This window comes from Apis mellifera, linkage group LG3 (genome assembly GCF_003254395.2).
Source record: "Apis mellifera strain DH4 linkage group LG3, Amel_HAv3.1, whole genome shotgun sequence".
Classification (NCBI taxonomy): Eukaryota; Metazoa; Arthropoda; class Insecta; order Hymenoptera; family Apidae; genus Apis; species Apis mellifera.
Genome location: NC_037640.1, coordinates 12,325,107 through 12,342,921, shown reverse-complemented (window position 1 = coordinate 12,342,921; position 17,815 = coordinate 12,325,107). Strand labels below are relative to the sequence as shown.

Genomic DNA, 17,815 nt, shown 5'->3' with positions numbered 1-17,815 from the left:
TTTCTTACGTTGACGCACGCCTCTTCGAATAATAAATACTAACTTTCTAACAGATATGTACGTATCGACGACCCACTTTTCACTATTTTATAAATCTTTTTATATAATTGATAAAAGTTTATGAAAAATTACACACCATATAAAAAAAATATAAATTATATATAACTCGATATTAATTTTTGACGTACACACTTCGATGTCAAAAATAATATAAACCAGTTTCGATTCCGAATTGTTCGTGTAATACATTTATTACGCGTATTTGTAACGTAAGAGCGTAGAAAATTGAAAAATGAAGTTTAATTATATTCTGTCGGCTAACTCGTTTCGATCGTCGTTTTTTTTATTTATCGTCTCCTTGAACTCAGTTTACAATGCATTTGATTGCGTTAAAATACACATTTAAAGATTTATTATTAGAACGCGAAATTTAAGACTGTCTCATATATTGCTGATTCGCGAACGACCGTATTGAATCATTACGCACTAATTTAAAATAGTTGCTTATCATCCTCTTGCATATGCAAACTTAAACCGATCACTCAATGAATAAATTATAGCAATATGAATAAAGAATTTTAAAATCACATATATATATATATATATATATATATATATATATTATTCTGAATCTGATAAGAATGAATTGATGCTTTTCCATATGCAAACTTAAACCGATCACTTAATGAATAAATTATAACAATGTGAATAAAGCAGATTATATCGTCAATGGAAATGTTAGATAATTCAAATTTTCCGCGATTTATATAACTCGATTATTTATACAAGCTCTGCTCCAATAAGATTGTTCTACGATTGTGATTGGTGGGAAGATGTTCTCGAAAAACTGCTTATTAGCGAAAACGTTATTATTCCCTGTCCAATCAGAGCGCAAGGATTAATACAAAGTAACGTCTACCTATTCTATTCGATAGCTTGCCCTATTCTTTTCTAACCTCTAAAAATAGAAATTTAAAATAAGAGTGAAAACGTTAATTTGGATATATAATTACGATTTTTCTTGAAATATCGGGAAAAGTGTTTTTTTAAAGACTTTAATTTTACGTAAGGGATATATATATACCTTAAAATGATCGAGTGGTTTTTTCTTTTTGGTTGTGCGGCGCAATCATCATGTGTTTCCGCATTTGTTATGTAGATGCGGCACTGCTCTCGGTTTAGTATGCATTCCTATAATGCTCGTGCATGTATACGTGCGGACCCAGATTCACTGCAGCATACATGATTATTATCAAATAGAACGTGAAATGCATGTGACTTGGAGGAAAAAGGTGATTCGACCGGTGTGCATTCAACCAGTAATTGATTTACGATACATATTTCAACGTATCATTCAACAATTCCATAATGGAGATATAAAAATCCTTCTTTACAATTTTAACGATTGAAATCATTATAATTAATACGTGTTGTAATATAAATTATTACAGAAATAAAACTATTGATAAAATAAAAATTATTTTAATAATAATATTAAGTAGATTTTATTTTTTTTATCTCCTGAATTTGGGCAAAAATATATATATATATATCATATATAAAATGAATTAAAACGAATTCTTTTTTCTTCGAATTGAATCTTTTCAGATATTCAGTTCTATAGAAAATTACGTACAATATTTCGATTAAGTAAAAATACGATATATCCCGATAAGTTTCATTCACTATTTTACAATCGTTCATTGAGAGTATCGCGTTTGTATCTAGAGGTAATTGACTTCCTGCGCACGCGATCTTTTTCATTAATAGACAATGCTTGCAATTACTTATTAATCATTCTTTCATATATATATATTTAATACAAAGAAAGAAATTATTTCAAATCATATCTTTTCTTTAAAAGAAAAAAATTAAATTTATATTAAATTATCTGTGAATCATTATTGCAAAATCATTATTTCAATTCTTCAAGAATTGAAAAAATAAAAATTCAAATAAAACAGAAAATTTTAGAAAGAAAAAAAAAGAAAGAAATTATTTCAAATCATATCTTTTCTTTAAAAGAAAAAAATTAAATTTATATTAAATTATCCATGAATCATTATTGCAAAATTATTATTTCAATTCTTCAAGAATTGAAAAAATAAAAATTCAAACAAAAGATCAAATGAAAATTTTAAGAAACAATTTTCAAATTTTTTTAAAAATACGAGAGAATATTTATTAGAAATGATGTTTAAATAATATTGACGTATTAGACATGCAAAACGATTTCGAATACGAGCAAGATTGCATGGCGCTGCTACTTTCGCCGGTGGCGTATTATTTGCATAGATGCGTTTATATGGAACGCGGAGATACACAGAGAGGTGAGAGAGTGGGATACGGCATAGAACATATCCGCGACTTCATTCCTCACGACGGCGCGAATCGATAAACGGCGACCATCACGCAACACACAAACCCATCCTCGCCAACCACCCCGACCTCGACGACCGGCTGCACCATTCCCCGGATCGTACGGCATCTCTACACATCTTGTTACCATTAAAGTAGACAGAGCTTTCGATCCACTCGGTACACTCGACAATTACATAACCTATAAATTTTCCCTTCTTCGGTAATTTTTCAGTCGTATTTATTAATCTCATTTCTCTTCAGTTCACAATTAACTTCTTTAAGATCTTTCTAAATACCTTTACTTGTTTTAAAATGGAATTGGTTAATCCGATGAATAATAGAAATGTTTAATTGAACAGAAATTTTTGTACATTTTCGTACGAGCTTGAAATAACGATACAGCATCCTTCTTTCTCTATTCCGTATTCATATTTTATTAATTTTGATTTTCGTTTATTCGTATGCAAAAGAAAAGACAAAAAAAGGTTAAATAATTTCGTGTCTTTTTTGAGTGATATTCTTGAGTTGGATTTTTACGTTATTATTTTGTTTTTTCAGAATATTCTATACAAAATATTTTTGAATTCAAATATCTTCTGTTCTGATTATAAGATTTTTTTTTGGTAGAAAATATTAAGATCAGTTTTAAAAAGATTATAAAAAAAAAGTTATTTCAATTATTTTTGCCTGTAAATCGATTATTTTATTTTTATTAGAATATATTTTTATCAAACGGAAGGATAAACTCAAAAATTTGAGAGGTCAAGTATACGAAACGAGAAAAACGTGACAGATTTACTAAAGAACAATCCATTCGAAGCAAGTATTCGAGTACCTAGAAATGAGGTTATTCTAGATGGTATGTAAAAGCAGTGAATGCGAATCATTACTATTTGCATTCATAATAGTTGCAAGTTACTTAGATATAATCGTTATTTTAGATAATATATAATGTATACGCTTGTATATTAGAAACAGAATAGATAAAATTAATAAAAACAACTGTGTTCTACAAGTATTATTAAATTAATACAAAAATAAATAAAATATATATAAATAAATATTAAAAAAATTTTATACAACTTATATAAATATCTTCTAAAACTGTACGTATTTTTAACTTTAATTTTTACATAACATTGTTATATTATAATGTTCAAAAAAATTATTTTCGAAAATATTTCATCGATTTTTATAATTTGTACAATGAAATTTTTTTTAAAACCATTTATTAATCTTTTTATAAATCAATATATTTTTTATTTATCAAATCCATAAATTTATTTCCAATAAAATAAATGATAAATTAAATATATATACTATTTATTATATTTCATAATTGAAAATAAGTCTTGTCACAATCAAAAGCATATGCTTCTGCAAAATAACACAGAACGCCATTCTGTAGTAACTAAAAATCGTCAAAAGTTTGGCGCGAAAACAAAGTGCGCATGTAAGAAAAGTGGCGGACTAGGTGGAGCTGGCAGCGCAGTGAAAACAGAAACCCAAACCGGTCATGGAGGCTAGTTAACGACTGTGCGCCGCGCTTGTGAATAGTAATTTCACCAAGATATTGTGTTATTTACGCGGACGCTAGAGAATCGACTGAAAGATTGCCGGTTTAAACGAAAATGGGTGCATACTTGTCAGAACCGATTACGAAGAAAGTGTCGAGCGATGAAGTGGGCAAGAATGTCGCATTCGGCGCGAGTTCCATGCAAGGCTGGCGAATTAGTCAAGAGGTAAGCTAAAACTCTCGAGCGGCCAGTGCACCGTTACCCAGTTTCGTTTCGATAAGAGAACTGTTTGCCGGTTCTCTGTTTCGCTAACGTATTACGACATTCATTCTAATTTATCGTAGCGTAATCCATCTATGTGTCGAAGCGCGAAATTCAGTCTATTCGATTCGAGAACGACAAATATCATGCTTATAGAAACAACAGTGCACCGACGTTTCGCTTATGAACAAAACAGTACTATTACAAAATTAAAAATATTCATTGTCATAGTTCGAAGTCACTTCCGAAATGAAAGTTTTTCAGTTTATGAAGACTTCTATTCTCTATATAATTTAATGACTTATTATTGTTATTAATATAAAAACCTAAAACTTTATAATATTTCTATATATTTCATAACTATTAAACTTATACTCTAAAAAAATATTCTAATGATATCTACATATTTTAAAATAATTTCAAAACTAATTGTTATTTTCTAAATAACAGAGCATTGAATAATAATTTAAAATTTTATCAAAGATTTCTTTTGTAAAATAATGTGACTTGTTTATGTATAATTTTTTAATATATTCTGGCTATTAAAAATATCATTGATAATTGAAATATATATGACTATAATTATAAAAAAAAATAATATTTATGCAACATACGTATCTAATAATTTTCATATTTATATATTTATATATTATATTTTAATTGATTAAAATATTAAATATGTGATATGAAACATTTAAAATTAATCTTTTAAAGAATTATTAAGTATATTTAATAATTTTTTTAAATGTTTTTAATTATATAAAATTAAAATTAATTGGAATATATTCATATAAAATATAATTATTTTTCTTATAGGATGCACATAATTGTTGCATAGATTTTGATGAAAATGTTTCATTATTTGCTGTATATGATGGCCATGGTGGTCATGAAGTAGCAACTTATTGTGCAAATAATTTACCAGATTTTATTAAACAAACTGATGCATATAAAAAGGGAGATATAAGACAAGCTTTAATTGATGCCTTTCTAGGCTTTGATGCTACACTTGAAAAATCTGAGGTAGTTAGTATTCTCAAAGAACTTGCAGGAACATCTACTTCAGATAAGAAAAAAGAAGAATTAAACGAATCTGGTGCGTTTCTTTTCATATTAAAATATATTCTTACACAAATTATATTAACCTAAATTAAACTATTAATTATTATATTTCATAATTATTAGTTTGTTCCATCTATTTCTTTGTACAAAAATATATTTAATAAAGTTGTCTTCATACGTTACATTGCACATAGATGAAGAAGAAAATGTTAATAATCTATGTATGGAGGCAACAATGCCATTGGAAGAAGTAATAGCAAAATATCAATCAGAATCAAATCCTAATGTAAAAAATGAAAAATGTAATAAACGAGTATGTTCTGCAAGTCCTTATCTACGTGGTCGAAGAGGTAAAGAAAAAGCAAGTTCTTCATCATCTGGTGCAGGATGTTCATCATCTTCGTCTTCGTGGAATACAAATGAAACTGATGTGAGTAGTTCCAGTCAACCATGTGGATCAACTTTATCCAGCACAATGGAAAGAAAAGAATCAGAATGTCCTGGAAACAATGAAGCTGAACAAGTTCTTGATTCAACTACCAGTAATGGAAATGCACATGCATCTACACCTGTAGGATCTACAGCAGATGTAGAGACAACAAAAAGTGCAGATATGCCAGATAGTTCTGAAGATGTAAACAAGGAAGTAACAAGTCCTGGTAAAATTACATCTATAGAATCAAATGCAAATGAAGTAGAAATAAATGGTGCAGAATCAAAGCAAATTGGAGATGCAGATAGTAGTAAGGGTGGAGGAGATAATGTTTCAAGTAGTTCATGTATTCCCATAGAAAATGGAGATGCAGGACAACAAGAACGGATAACTAGTACAGGTAGAAGAAGAATTCAACCTGTTACATTATATCATACTCTCTTAAAAAAAGATAGTGAAGTTTCTGAAGATGATGATGATGATGAAAATGATGAAACATTTGATGGAATTCCAGAAAGGTAGAAATAATTTTATAAATAAAAATTTATTTTTATATTTTAATCATCCAAAGTTTCAAATTATTCATATAATCTTTTTATTACACATTACTTCCTATTATAAAGTTTTAGTGATGAAGATGACATAGAAGATATTGATGAGGATGAAAGTGATGAAGATGAAGATGAGGAAGATGAAGATGGAGATGGTAATATTGATGATGATGATGATGATGATGATAGTGAAAGTCTTATGATGGATACAGAAGAGGTATGAAAATATATTTTATTTAAGCTTAAAATATTGCATTATAGTAATTATGAATATTTAAAATAAATGTAAATAAATCATTTATACAGCCAGGTTATGATAGTGGATGTACTGCAGTAGTTGCAATTTTAAAGGACAATGAATTATACGTGGCAAATGCTGGAGACTCCCGTTGTGTTTTATGTAGAGATGGTCAGGCTATTGAACTTAGTTTAGATCATAAACCTGAAGATGAGCCAGAAATGGAACGTATAGTAAAAGCTGGTGGAAAAGTTACGGCTGATGGTAGAGTAAATGGTGGCCTTAATTTATCAAGAGCACTTGGGGACCATGCTTACAAACAAAATGCAGACTTGCCACCACAAGAGCAAATGATTTCTGCTCTTCCTGATGTGAGGCATATTACAATTGAACCAGAAAGAGATGAGTTTATGGTGCTTGCTTGTGATGGTATTTGGAATTTCATGTCAAGTCAAGATGTTGTACAATTTATTCGCGCTCGTTTAACTCAAAATTATGAAAAATTATCAAAAATCTGTGAAGAGGTACAAAATATATATTTTATTTACAATTACTTTTTTTCCTTATTTTGATTTAAAATAAATATTATTTATTAACAAAATTATTACATTATAGCTATTTGACCATTGTCTTGCACCTGATACCTGTGGAGATGGTACAGGATGTGACAATATGACAGCTGTAATAGTACAATTTAATTCATCGACTAATGCTGTAATGAATAGCACTATTACTGATGTATGTACTGTTAAAAGATCACTATCGCCATCTATATCGACAGAAGAAAATAATGATTGTATCATGCAAGATGATACAATGAAATCTTGTAAACGACTTAAAACTGAAGCAACTATATGAGAAATGTGTTAAATATTACAAACTGTTATAATCTGTGGAAACAGATGAGTGAATGTGAATTTATGTAAAATTATGTAATTCTATACATAAAAAAAAAAAAAAAAAAAAAAAAAAAATGTGAATTTTGAGCGGATACTCAATGGTGATCGATACCAGTTACTTTAAATATCATGTAAAGTATGTTATAGCTGGCTATTGAAGGCAGACTGATAAATTGGAGCATATGAGGATGATACTTTGCTTTACTTTATTTTACTTACTTACTTGGATGATTAATATTTCAATATTAGAAACTTTATTTGACATAAAAACTATGGTTTAGTTTTTTTTTTCTCAAAATCAAATTATTTTCAAAACTACACTTATTATTTAATAGTGTACTATATAGTCTAACATTTTAATAATATCATGTACAAAAAGATATGAACAGTCATATGAACGATTCTGTATTATATATTAATGAAATAATAGATATTTCACTTCATAAATACTTTCTATAATAATGATAAGATAGATGATAAGTATAAATAAAATCAATCTGAAATCATTTATTAAATCAAAGCCTTGTAAGATTTTATATAAATAACATAAGGTACTATAATGATTAGATTAAAAATAAATTTTTTAAGTTCTAAATTTTTCAAATGACTTTTGACATTTACATATTTTCGTTATTTTATTTTTTATTAAACAAAATTTAATTATATCATCCCATTTGCTCCATTAATGTCTATGAAATATACTCTTTGAGTTTTTAGATAACATTCATAGTAGATATGTAATTGTACATATTTATAAATTTAGATTATAGAATTTATATTTGTAATTCAACACGATACCATTTCTTATTTTTACGAAATAAACTTTATTTTTGAATCCCTGGGTATAGTGGTTGAATGGATGGGTGTGCGAGTAGTCTTAAAATGTGTAAACTATATTGTGTAATGAAGACAGTTGCGTATTACGCATTGCTAATTTGTGATCTTGTACTAAAAATATTGTTAAAAGAATATGTACTATGTTACAGAATACTATCTACTTAAAATATTTAACATTTTTTTTAAATATCTTACAACATGAGATATTCTGTAAATTTATGACAACATAAAAATAATATTTTAAAAAAGAACAATAAAATAGATTAAATTTAAATATATTTAAACATACAAACATTTTGAAAATTAATAAGATATTAAAATTAAAACAAATTAATTTATCGTAAGAAATATGTAAAAAGTAAGGGTGAAAAAAAATATTTAAATTATTTATATGTTTTTAAGAAATACATGCTTTATTTTAATCAAATTATTGTACCTATATTATATGCTTATATCGTTTTTCATTTTATATAATTAATGAAATTCTTTTTCTATATAATTAGAATATATAAGTAAGAAAAATTTTTAATAATTAAGCTCTAACAACTTGATAAATTTTTTTATCTTCAAGCCATTTTCATTATATCACTATTTCACCAATATAATAAGGACAACGACTGTCTATTCATAAAACATATAAAGTTTATATTCGATAAAATAATATAGATGTTAGATAAATAATTAATATAAATTGATCACCTGCGATATCTTAAGATTGCTTCAAGTTTTATATTGTTATTTATCTTCTGCAACCGTATGCCCACGTGTAATTGCGGCTGTTAGTAGATAGTAATTATATAACAATATTGTTTATAATTATTAAAAGCAATCGCGCAATTTTTATGAAAAAAAAAAAATAATACTATTATCAAAATGATTATTAGTATATTAATATTAGAAACATATGTAGAATGATTCAGAATTAACTAATGTGCCTTTCTGATTCAGGGGTTCAGAACCTTCACGATATGTGTGTACATTTGATGCCGTCTTATTAAGAAAGGTTTAAACTCCGACACCGTCTTAATTACAAATTTCGTCATAAACTTATGTATAAATATTTTGTTTCATAATATATGTCACTCTAATCATATTTAATAGTTTTATTTATTTTCCTTAATTTATGATCAATTTATTTTCTAAAGAAAAGTGCAAACATTCAAAATATATTTAATAGAAATAGATAAATAGATTAATAAATATTAATTTCAGCTTTTCAACTTTTTAATTCACTGTTAATTGTTCAATAGTTTCTAATTGTTCCATTTCGATTTTTTTTAAAGAATCGTATTGTATACGAAGTCTCTCAAGTTCCATAGATTTTTCAACTATCTGTGCCTGCAATTAATATATATATAAATGTTTAAATTATTTTAAATTAATTTATTGAATATATTTATCAAATATATTCAATATGCATTTTTATATAATCTTATAAAAAATTAAAATAATTGATTTAATGATTCATCAATCATTTGTCAAAAATAACTTAAATAATATTCAGTAAAATATTTTAATTTTGAAACAACCTGAATTTGTTGTTTTTGAGCATCTCTTTCTTTTTCAATAGATCGAAGCAAGTTTCGGGTTCCAATAGTTTTCATTTTTTCTTTTTCCACCTCATTTGCTATTTGATCTATTATTTCTATAAATTCATCGGAATTGGTTTGAAATTCAATAATTTCTAAGAAATAAAAGACACAATAAATATCGAATAAAAAATAAAACGAATCTAAATCATTTGAGATTCATTTTCATATATAAATATAAATAAATATTTAAAAAAGATACAAATCATTTTATATTGCAGTTATAAATAAAAATATATACATAAAAATCAATTCAAATAAATAAAAATAATAAATATGTACTAAATTTAATTATGAATTAAACTATTTTTATTTTAACTATTAATAATAATAAGTTATTAAAAATAATTTAATAAAATGATTTTTAACAATAAATTATTTTAAAAAAATATATTCGTATGATGGGAAAATAAATAATTATATAAATATATTTTAATTCAATATTTTAATAATATATAATTTTTTATTTATTATGATTTGAAGTACTGATCAAGGCGGCAATATAGATGGCAGCAATTACTATAAAGAAGGATGTAAGTGTAGATACAAGCATTTGTTTTGTATTGAAAATATACTTAGCAATTACAAAAAATAAAAAATAACGAGGTAAGTCAATTGACAAAAATATTCATAAAAATATTTCCTTATTCAAATTGTATATATCAAAAATGTTAATAAATACATATTAGCTTATGTAATTATAATAGTTTGTAATTACTAGACTTACTCGAAATGAAATTTTTACATTCTTCTTTAAGCTTATTTGTCTGATTTGCAACTTCTGGTTCTAATACACGAATCTTACTTAAATCATCGATATAAATTCCATACTTTGCTAAAGGGTCAGCCATTTTCTTAAATAAACAAACGATTAACTGGTAGTTGCGCTTGCGCGTATCTAGAACTAGTCTTCGTTTCTTTGTACTAGTCACTCGCCAAAATGGGAATACGATAGGCTATATTTTTTTGCCGAGTCGTAAGACACAAAAAAGTAGTGGAAAAATCGTGTTATTTAATAAGATTTTATTATTTAAAATGAGATTAATAAATACCACATAAAATATCTTTCTATTGGTTATCGTTTATCGTTGTGTTGGCGTTCAAGACAACGCTTTGTTCTTTCTCTATTAAATTTTATATTTAACATTTAAAAATCGATATACTTTCTCATCGGATTATTTATTAACATTGATTTGACAATCTGATATATTGTCATTGTTCGTAATGTCTGGAAATCACAAAGCGGGAATTAAATATCCTTCGGAATATGTCAAGCTCAATATCGGCGGTTCCTTACATTACACTACTTTAGGAACACTCCAAAAACATGATACTATGTTACGAGCTATGTTTAGTGGTCGCATGGAAATTCTTACAGATCCCGAAGGTGTGATATTTTATTTGATTTTATTATGTTTAATAAAACATATAATATTATAAGAATATATGAAATTTGAAAAAAATTTATTATTTTATTTTTCTATTTCTGTATGTTTGAAAAGAAATATAATTATTTTTTTATTTATTTAAGATAAATATATAAATATATTTTATAGGGTGGATATTAATAGATAGGTGTGGAAAACATTTTGGAACAATCTTAAATTTTTTAAGAGACGGATCAGTTCCATTACCAGAAAGTACAAGAGAAATGGCAGAATTGCTTGCAGAAGCAAAATATTATTGCATTACCGAGCTGGCTGAATCTTGTGAACAAGCACTTCTTCGAAAAGAAAGAGAAGCTGAACCTATTTGTAGAATTCCACTTATTACTTCTCAGAAAGAAGAGCAATTATTAATTAGTAGTACTACTAAACCAGTAGTGAAGTTGCTTGTCAATAGACATAATAACAAATATTCATACACAAGGTGATAATATTTATTTCATAAACTTTCATAAAAATGAAACAAAGAATGAATAAATATAACAAGCTTTGTTTTTTATAGTACATCAGATGACAATCTCTTGAAAAACATAGAATTGTTTGACAAAATGTCCCTTAGATTTGGTCGTAGAGTGTTATTTATTAAAGATGTGATTGGCTCCAGTGAAATTTGTTGTTGGACATTTTATGGTCATGGTCGTAAAGTTGCAGAAGTTTGTTGCCACTCCATTGTTTATACAACTGATAAAAAACATACAAAGGTAATATCAAACACATATAAAATATATTTGATTGTATATTTATCTATTATTATTACAAATATATATAATATATAATATAAATTATTTACAATATAAATAAGAGAATAAGAACTTTATTCATGATACATAGGTTGAGTTTCCAGAAGCCAGAATTTATGAAGAAACATTAAATATTTTGTTATATGAACATCGAAATGGTCCTGATCAAGAATTAATGCAAGCAACATCATCACGTGGTGCAGTCAGTGGTGCACCACCTTGTACATCAGATGAAGAAGAGGGTGAGCGTTCAGGCTTGGCTCGCCTTCGCTCCAACAAACAAAATACCAACTGACCCAATCTTACCTCTCTTACCCCTCCTAATCCAGCGACCCTTAGCGTCGTTCGAGTCCTCGCCCTTAAGACACGAGCCAATACAAAGTAAGATGTGTGAAAAAAGAAACATATACAAAATTTTATATATACATGCATATTTATAGATAAAGTTATTTATATATATATATACATATATATACATATATATATATATGTATATCTATATATTCTCTTGAGCGAAAAATGAACAGTATGATTAAAATTGATTATTAATTATATTATGCATTGCACTTCATTGCATTGCATTGCATTGCATTGTCTTACTCACTTCTTTGATCTGTATCTAAACATCTTAATTATTTCACATATCTGAAATCATTTTTAGAACCGAATGACACAATTCGTCTTGGATTTATATTATAAGATATCGAGATATGTAAAAATATAAGAATACGTTTTCGTATCTTTTATTTTCACATCGTAAATTTGAAAATAAGTATTTCTAAGAGAACACATATACGAGTACTACTTATGTGCCAAATGTTCGTGTCAGACGTGAAACAAGAATAAGTCGAAGTTGCCATTTTGTGACTGATGGAATTATTTACTCTTATACTCTATAACAACTTTTAAGCAGTTATTAAGATTAAGAAAATATATAAGAAAATTGCAAAATATAAAATTACGTTATTACAAATATTATTTTTATATAATTATATTATTACTATTACTTGATTAAGATGCTTAAAATCTTATCATCATCATCATCATCATCATCATCATCATCATTATCATCATTATCATCATCATCATCATCATCACCACCACCATCATCATCATCATCATTATCATTATTATTATTATTATTATTATATCATATATATAATTATATATATACATATATATACATATATATATATATATATATATATATATATATATAATTATAAAACTAACATGTTTATATTCTTTTTTTACGAAAAAATTGTTTGAATAAATTAATATAAAAAAATGTATTTGCTTGAGCATTTTTCAATTTAAGAATTATCTTAAATTGCTTAAAAGATGATGTGGAGTAAACACTGCCAGTAAAATAATTACAGTGGAGTATATAAGCCAGTCTGATATAATTTAAAAATTAATATATAATATGATTGGTTTTTTTGGTTTAAAATTAAAATTAAAAATATTACTTTTTTGTTATAAACAAGACAATGACTTTTATAAGCATATAAGCTTTGTGTTAATTTCTATATATCATTCCAAAATATGATATATTTTTCTCATGTTGATGCTTTTTATTTTGCTTACACACTTCCATTTAAAAAAACAAATGTATTATAATTCAATGAATACTACAAACTAATTTAATATATTCTTTTTAATATGGTGCAAACTCATATTTATAATGAAGGGACCATATGTATTCCAATTTTGAATCTACAATTATTTTACTGTAGTACAGTATATAAAATTCAATAGTCCTTCTTTAAATTATTTATTAAGTTCTCTCTTTTTTTTTTTTTTAAGTTAAAAACTTATATTATTCTCCCGAATACAAGACGATATTTATAATATATATATCACAATATAAATACAACAAAAAAGAGTTCATGTTCCTATAAATTTATATAATAAAAATTTAAAATTGTAGATAATGAATATCTTCGTTCATATTTCATATTTATTATAAATCGTTATAATTAATAAAATTATGTAATATGTAAGTTAAGCTAAATGCAATATATATTATGTTAATCAAAATATTGCTTAAATTTTTCAACCTCACAGTAAAGCACAATTTTAGTGGCCTCCTTTGTCAGGTAAAACCGACACGAAATATAAAATTTATTCAAATTACATATTTCCATATTTAAAAAATAGTAGAATTAGTTGTTGTCAAAAAATAAATTAAAAATTGTACTGATTATTTATCTTTTCTTTCAGGAAACTAGTACGTCCCATCATACATGGGGTAACCATGGTCTACTTATTAAATCAACGAAATTTTTTATCTGGCCACATTGTATAACTAAATATTTCTGTTTTACAATTATTTAAAAATATATAACAAAATTTTGTCTTGTATCCGGGTGAATTGATTACCTCTTAAAATATTCAAAATGATAAATGATTTTATTCAAGAATTAAAAATTTATAAATATATCTAAATATTGCTCAAATAACAAATATCTTTTTATCTACACTTTTAAAATTTCATATATTTGTCTATCTTTTTTGTAAAAATGAATACACAAATGAGTTTGCAGACTTGCCAAAATTTATTAAGAATGAAATATTAAATTGTAGTATCACATATATGTATACAAAATGAATGTCAAATTTTATCTATTAGACATAAATGGCCCTGATATATATGTAAATATTATTATTCTGTCACGATAAAATAATCATAATACTATATTTTATATTTTATGAAAAATATATTAAATTAAAATTATAATTATAATATAGAATTAGATTTAGATAACATTAATAAGAATAATAATATTCATGTTTCAAAGAATTATTTATGCATAGTTCTAATATATTATTTAATATATAATATATTATTTAATATATTCTACATGCATATTTACTAGAAAAAGACTGATTTGTAAAAATTTTTCTCCAATTTTTGTTTAAAAGAATATATTTACAAAATGTAAAAATATTACGTGTAGTAATTGTTAAACATGATAAAGAAAATAAACAAATAAAAAATAATCAATAGAATTTATTTGCATTTAACAAATAAATAAATTAATTAATAAATAATTTAAAAATATTTTATAGAATTATTGGATAATAAAATATTAAATTTTATTCAAAGAATGTGAGAAAAAAAATAATGATGAAACTGAGAAATATAGATAGGAAAAATAAAGGATATTCTATTCGCATTATATTTTCAAAATACTATCTGATGAAATGATATAAAGGAAATATAGAATTATATTATATTTAATGCATTTTTTATCTGATTCTTAATTATTTTAATATTACTCTAAATTTTATTGATCTGAATATTAGAATAAAATTGCAATGTTAGCAATATATGGTTGAAATTGGAAAAATTTCAACATAAAAAAAAAATTAGAATAAATATTCTATTTTATATGTGTGTATATATATATATAATATAAATATTATATTATATATTTTTTATTTATAATTTTTATTTATTTTTATTATAAATGTTTAATGAAAATACTGAATTTTTTCAAATATATTGTAAAACCGAGAATGCAATACTTATATTTTTTACATTAAAGGTTAAGATACATTATATTTTCTAAAAAAAAATGATGATAATGCATTCAATTGATATTTCATTTAGTATGCGCTAAAAGCAAATAAATATATAGAGCAATATAATTATATATGAAGAGTAAATAGCGAGAAGAGAATAGAAATAAAATAAGAATACTGAAATCATAAAATAGAATAAAAATTGACTATAAGCGCCAATTCTTGAATATATAAATTTCTTTAAAGATAGGATAAAATAGAATAAGAATTAAGGATCAGTGCCATCTTTTGAATTTTTTTCAATCTTTTGAATCTTTAGAAAGATAATTCTTTAAAAAAGTATTTTTAATGGCATTGATGGTTTTTTTATTTTATTCCTATTTTTTTTTTCATAATTTTCTATCTTTTTTCTATATATTTTATTTGCGATAACAAATTTAAAATAAAATTTCTTTATGTTTTAATTCTTCTCTGAAGATGGTACTGATTCTATAATTTTTATTATTTGTCTTACTATTTACATTTCTTGTCCAATTTGTATTTCGTGTTTATGCTAGTCTAAAGATGGCGATAGTTCCTTCATTTTTCCTTTGTTCTCTCATTCTATATTTGTAAATCATATACGTATGGTATATATGAGAATTAGAGGCACTCACAAACGAATACTAATAAAATTTTAATAAAATGGGTAAGGCAAAAGACATAAGTTCAGACGAAGATATAACTGTAGGTACGATTTTCTATTTGTTGAAAAATTAATTATTATTTATATATATATTATAAATAATTAATTATTTGATTTATGCATGATAAAATTAAATATTTTAATTTTTCCTTTTTATCTCATCGTTCAGGTTAATATTTCTAAATAGATTAATATTTTTAGAGAAACAACATGATTTTATAAAATATATTTTGTAAAAAATTAAACAGTTTTTACATGTATTTATGTCTATAATTATTTTTTATTAATTTTTATATTTGTTTATTTGTTTTTTAGAAACTAATGAAGTATCTCCACAAAAACGACATAAGAAACATAAACATAAAAAACATAAAAAGAAAAAAATTACTCATGATGATAATGATAGTTTTAATGATGTTACTGTTGAAACGGATAAAAAAAAAACATTTAGAGTTAAGATAAAAAAAGATGATGATAAAAGGTAAATAGAAAAATATAATAAATTGTTTTTTATTCGATATAATTATCGTTATATGAAATATAAATATTTATATTAATATGTTTAGTCTAGAAAAACCACGTGAAAAAATGCAGAAAACATCCAATCTTAACACTGTAAGTGCAAGTCCATCTCCAAAAACTGCTACAAAAAAGAAAGTTCTAAAAAATAATAAAGGTAAAGATAGTGGTACTAGTAGTGAAGAAGAACGATGGCTTGATGCAATTGAATCTGGAAAACTTGAAGAAGTAAATAATTCATATTTATATTGTTCAATTTTTTTTATAATATTTGTATATTAACTTAATATAATAATATTTTTGTGTAAATCTTACTTGTGTTATTTAAAATAAATAAATATATTTTATTTTAGGTTGATGATGAGCTAAAAAAAATTAAACCAAAGGATCCAAAACTAATGACAGCACGTCAAAGAGCCATGTTCGAAAGAAAAACTGATACAGAACCAAATCCAGCCGTTGAACAACTCATGTCATTACCAACTGGTTACAAAGAAAAAGTTATGACAGCTGAAGCCATACAAAAAGCTGCTCTTAAGTCATTGAAAAGAAAACAGCTTGCTGATGAGAAGAGAGAAAAAGATAAGGTAATACAATCATTAAAATTAGAATTTTTAATTTTTATTTTTATTTTATAAAATAAAAATGATATGTACAATATTTTAAAATTACATTATTACTTTTACAGAAAAAAACAATGGAAAGATTACTAAAAAAACAAGAATCTAAAGCTTCTAAAGTCATTAGTAAAGGAAAACCTTCTAGAAGACAAGTTCCTTTGGTTACATATCGTTTAACACTTGAAGGAAGTTCAATATCTTTACCACCTGGAGAAGATTTTCCATTACAACCTACAAAAGAGTAAATAAAAATAACTAATAATTTAAAAGATTTAATTAAAATATAAATTATGTCATTTTTTTGAATTTTTCTTTTTCAGAAAAGAACCATCAATACAAATTCTTTGTGGTGTTAATCAATGTAAAAATCTAAAAAAATATTCATGTTCAAAAACTGGAATACCTTTATGCAGTTTAGAATGCTATAAAGCTAATTTATCTATATCTGTATAATATGTATATATTAATTATTTAAATACTTTTATTCTATTTTCTTAAGTTTATCTAATCTATATAAAATATTTATTTTT

General features: G+C 24.9%; 4 protein-coding genes and 1 long non-coding RNA gene across 9 annotated transcripts; 4 read left to right on the top strand and 1 right to left on the bottom strand.

The window, feature by feature from the left end:
- Positions 1 to 2,166: 2,166 nt before the first annotated feature.
- LOC102654882 lies at positions 2,167 to 3,362 on the top strand. 2 transcript variants are annotated; one of them, XR_001702505.2, is made up of 3 exons: positions 2,170 to 2,581; positions 3,078 to 3,220; positions 3,303 to 3,362. It is a non-coding gene; the product is annotated as an uncharacterized LOC102654882 (long non-coding RNA). The 2 variants fall into 2 exon arrangements; XR_411463.2 differs by having other exon boundaries at positions 2,167 to 2,581; positions 3,078 to 3,350.
- Positions 3,363 to 3,724: 362 nt separating this feature from the next.
- Positions 3,725 to 7,407, top strand: LOC552412 (probable protein phosphatase CG10417). The gene is made up of 6 exons (XM_006569242.3): positions 3,725 to 4,103; positions 4,956 to 5,235; positions 5,396 to 6,152; positions 6,258 to 6,402; positions 6,492 to 6,947; positions 7,039 to 7,407. The coding sequence occupies exons 1-6, from the start codon at positions 3,993 to 3,995 to the stop codon at positions 7,279 to 7,281; spliced, it is 1,992 nt and encodes a 663-aa protein (XP_006569305.1). The 5' UTR covers positions 3,725 to 3,992; the 3' UTR covers positions 7,282 to 7,407.
- A 1,144-nt stretch (positions 7,408 to 8,551) lies between these two features.
- Positions 8,552 to 10,637, bottom strand: LOC724166 (intraflagellar transport protein 20 homolog). 2 transcript variants are annotated; one of them, XM_001119921.5, is made up of 3 exons: positions 10,476 to 10,637; positions 9,689 to 9,843; positions 8,552 to 9,497 (listed from the first exon to the last, which is right to left on the bottom strand). In XM_001119921.5, the coding sequence occupies exons 1-3, from the start codon at positions 10,597 to 10,599 to the stop codon at positions 9,384 to 9,386; spliced, it is 393 nt and encodes a 130-aa protein (XP_001119921.1). In that variant the 5' UTR covers positions 10,600 to 10,637; the 3' UTR covers positions 8,552 to 9,383. The 2 variants fall into 2 exon arrangements, with proteins under 2 accessions (XP_001119921.1, XP_006569307.1); XM_006569244.3 differs by having other exon boundaries at positions 9,689 to 9,804.
- Positions 10,638 to 10,652: 15 nt separating this feature from the next.
- LOC412616 (BTB/POZ domain-containing adapter for CUL3-mediated RhoA degradation protein 3) lies at positions 10,653 to 14,579 on the top strand. Of its 2 annotated transcripts, XM_026439802.1 has the most exons (5): positions 10,653 to 11,135; positions 11,305 to 11,617; positions 11,696 to 11,894; positions 12,025 to 12,175; positions 14,157 to 14,579. In XM_026439802.1, exons 1-5 carry the CDS (start codon positions 10,973 to 10,975, stop codon positions 14,162 to 14,164), a joined length of 834 nt encoding a protein of 277 aa, XP_026295587.1. In that variant the 5' UTR covers positions 10,653 to 10,972; the 3' UTR covers positions 14,165 to 14,579. The 2 variants fall into 2 exon arrangements, with proteins under 2 accessions (XP_026295587.1, XP_006569306.1); XM_006569243.3 differs by lacking the exon at positions 14,157 to 14,579 and having other exon boundaries at positions 12,025 to 12,906.
- Positions 14,580 to 16,003: 1,424 nt separating this feature from the next.
- LOC100576104 (INO80 complex subunit B) lies at positions 16,004 to 17,790 on the top strand. 2 transcript variants are annotated; one of them, XM_006569245.3, is made up of 6 exons: positions 16,004 to 16,149; positions 16,462 to 16,627; positions 16,713 to 16,893; positions 17,019 to 17,252; positions 17,354 to 17,526; positions 17,606 to 17,790. In XM_006569245.3, exons 1-6 carry the CDS (start codon positions 16,146 to 16,148, stop codon positions 17,736 to 17,738), a joined length of 891 nt encoding a protein of 296 aa, XP_006569308.1. In that variant the 5' UTR covers positions 16,004 to 16,145; the 3' UTR covers positions 17,739 to 17,790. The 2 variants fall into 2 exon arrangements, with proteins under 2 accessions (XP_006569308.1, XP_003251352.1); XM_003251304.4 differs by having other exon boundaries at positions 16,004 to 16,191; positions 17,606 to 17,789.
- The last annotated feature ends 25 nt before the right edge of the window (positions 17,791 to 17,815 follow it).

What these genes read in the sequence shown, in the direction of transcription:
- LOC412616 (XM_006569243.3), top strand. Translation starts at nt 10,973, where the DNA reads ATGTCTGGAAATCACAAAGCGGGAATTAAATATCCTTCGGAATATGTC. An exon ending in AATTCTTACAGATCCCGAAG is followed by an intron (nt 11,136 to 11,304) that starts GTGTGATATTTT and finishes TATATTTTATAG; the next exon opens with GGTGGATATTAATAGATAGG. An exon ending in CTGATAAAAAACATACAAAG is followed by an intron (nt 11,895 to 12,024) that starts GTAATATCAAAC and finishes CATGATACATAG; the next exon opens with GTTGAGTTTCCAGAAGCCAG.
- LOC100576104 (XM_003251304.4), top strand. Translation starts at nt 16,146, where the DNA reads ATGGGTAAGGCAAAAGACATAAGTTCAGACGAAGATATAACTGTAG. An exon ending in AGACGAAGATATAACTGTAG is followed by an intron (nt 16,192 to 16,461) that starts GTACGATTTTCT and finishes TTTGTTTTTTAG; the next exon opens with AAACTAATGAAGTATCTCCA. An exon ending in AGAAGAGAGAAAAAGATAAG is followed by an intron (nt 17,253 to 17,353) that starts GTAATACAATCA and finishes TTACTTTTACAG; the next exon opens with AAAAAAACAATGGAAAGATT.
- LOC724166 (XM_001119921.5), bottom strand. Translation starts at nt 10,599, where the DNA reads ATGGCTGACCCTTTAGCAAAGTATGGAATTTATATCGATGATTTAAGT. An exon ending in ATGTAAAAATTTCATTTCGA is followed by an intron (nt 9,844 to 10,475) that starts GTAAGTCTAGTA and finishes TTTATTTCTTAG; the next exon opens with AAATTATTGAATTTCAAACC. An exon ending in CTCAAAAACAACAAATTCAG is followed by an intron (nt 9,498 to 9,688) that starts GTTGTTTCAAAA and finishes TATTAATTGCAG; the next exon opens with GCACAGATAGTTGAAAAATC.
- LOC552412 (XM_006569242.3), top strand. Translation starts at nt 3,993, where the DNA reads ATGGGTGCATACTTGTCAGAACCGATTACGAAGAAAGTGTCGAGCGAT. An exon ending in TTATGATGGATACAGAAGAG is followed by an intron (nt 6,403 to 6,491) that starts GTATGAAAATAT and finishes TCATTTATACAG; the next exon opens with CCAGGTTATGATAGTGGATG. An exon ending in TATCAAAAATCTGTGAAGAG is followed by an intron (nt 6,948 to 7,038) that starts GTACAAAATATA and finishes ATTACATTATAG; the next exon opens with CTATTTGACCATTGTCTTGC.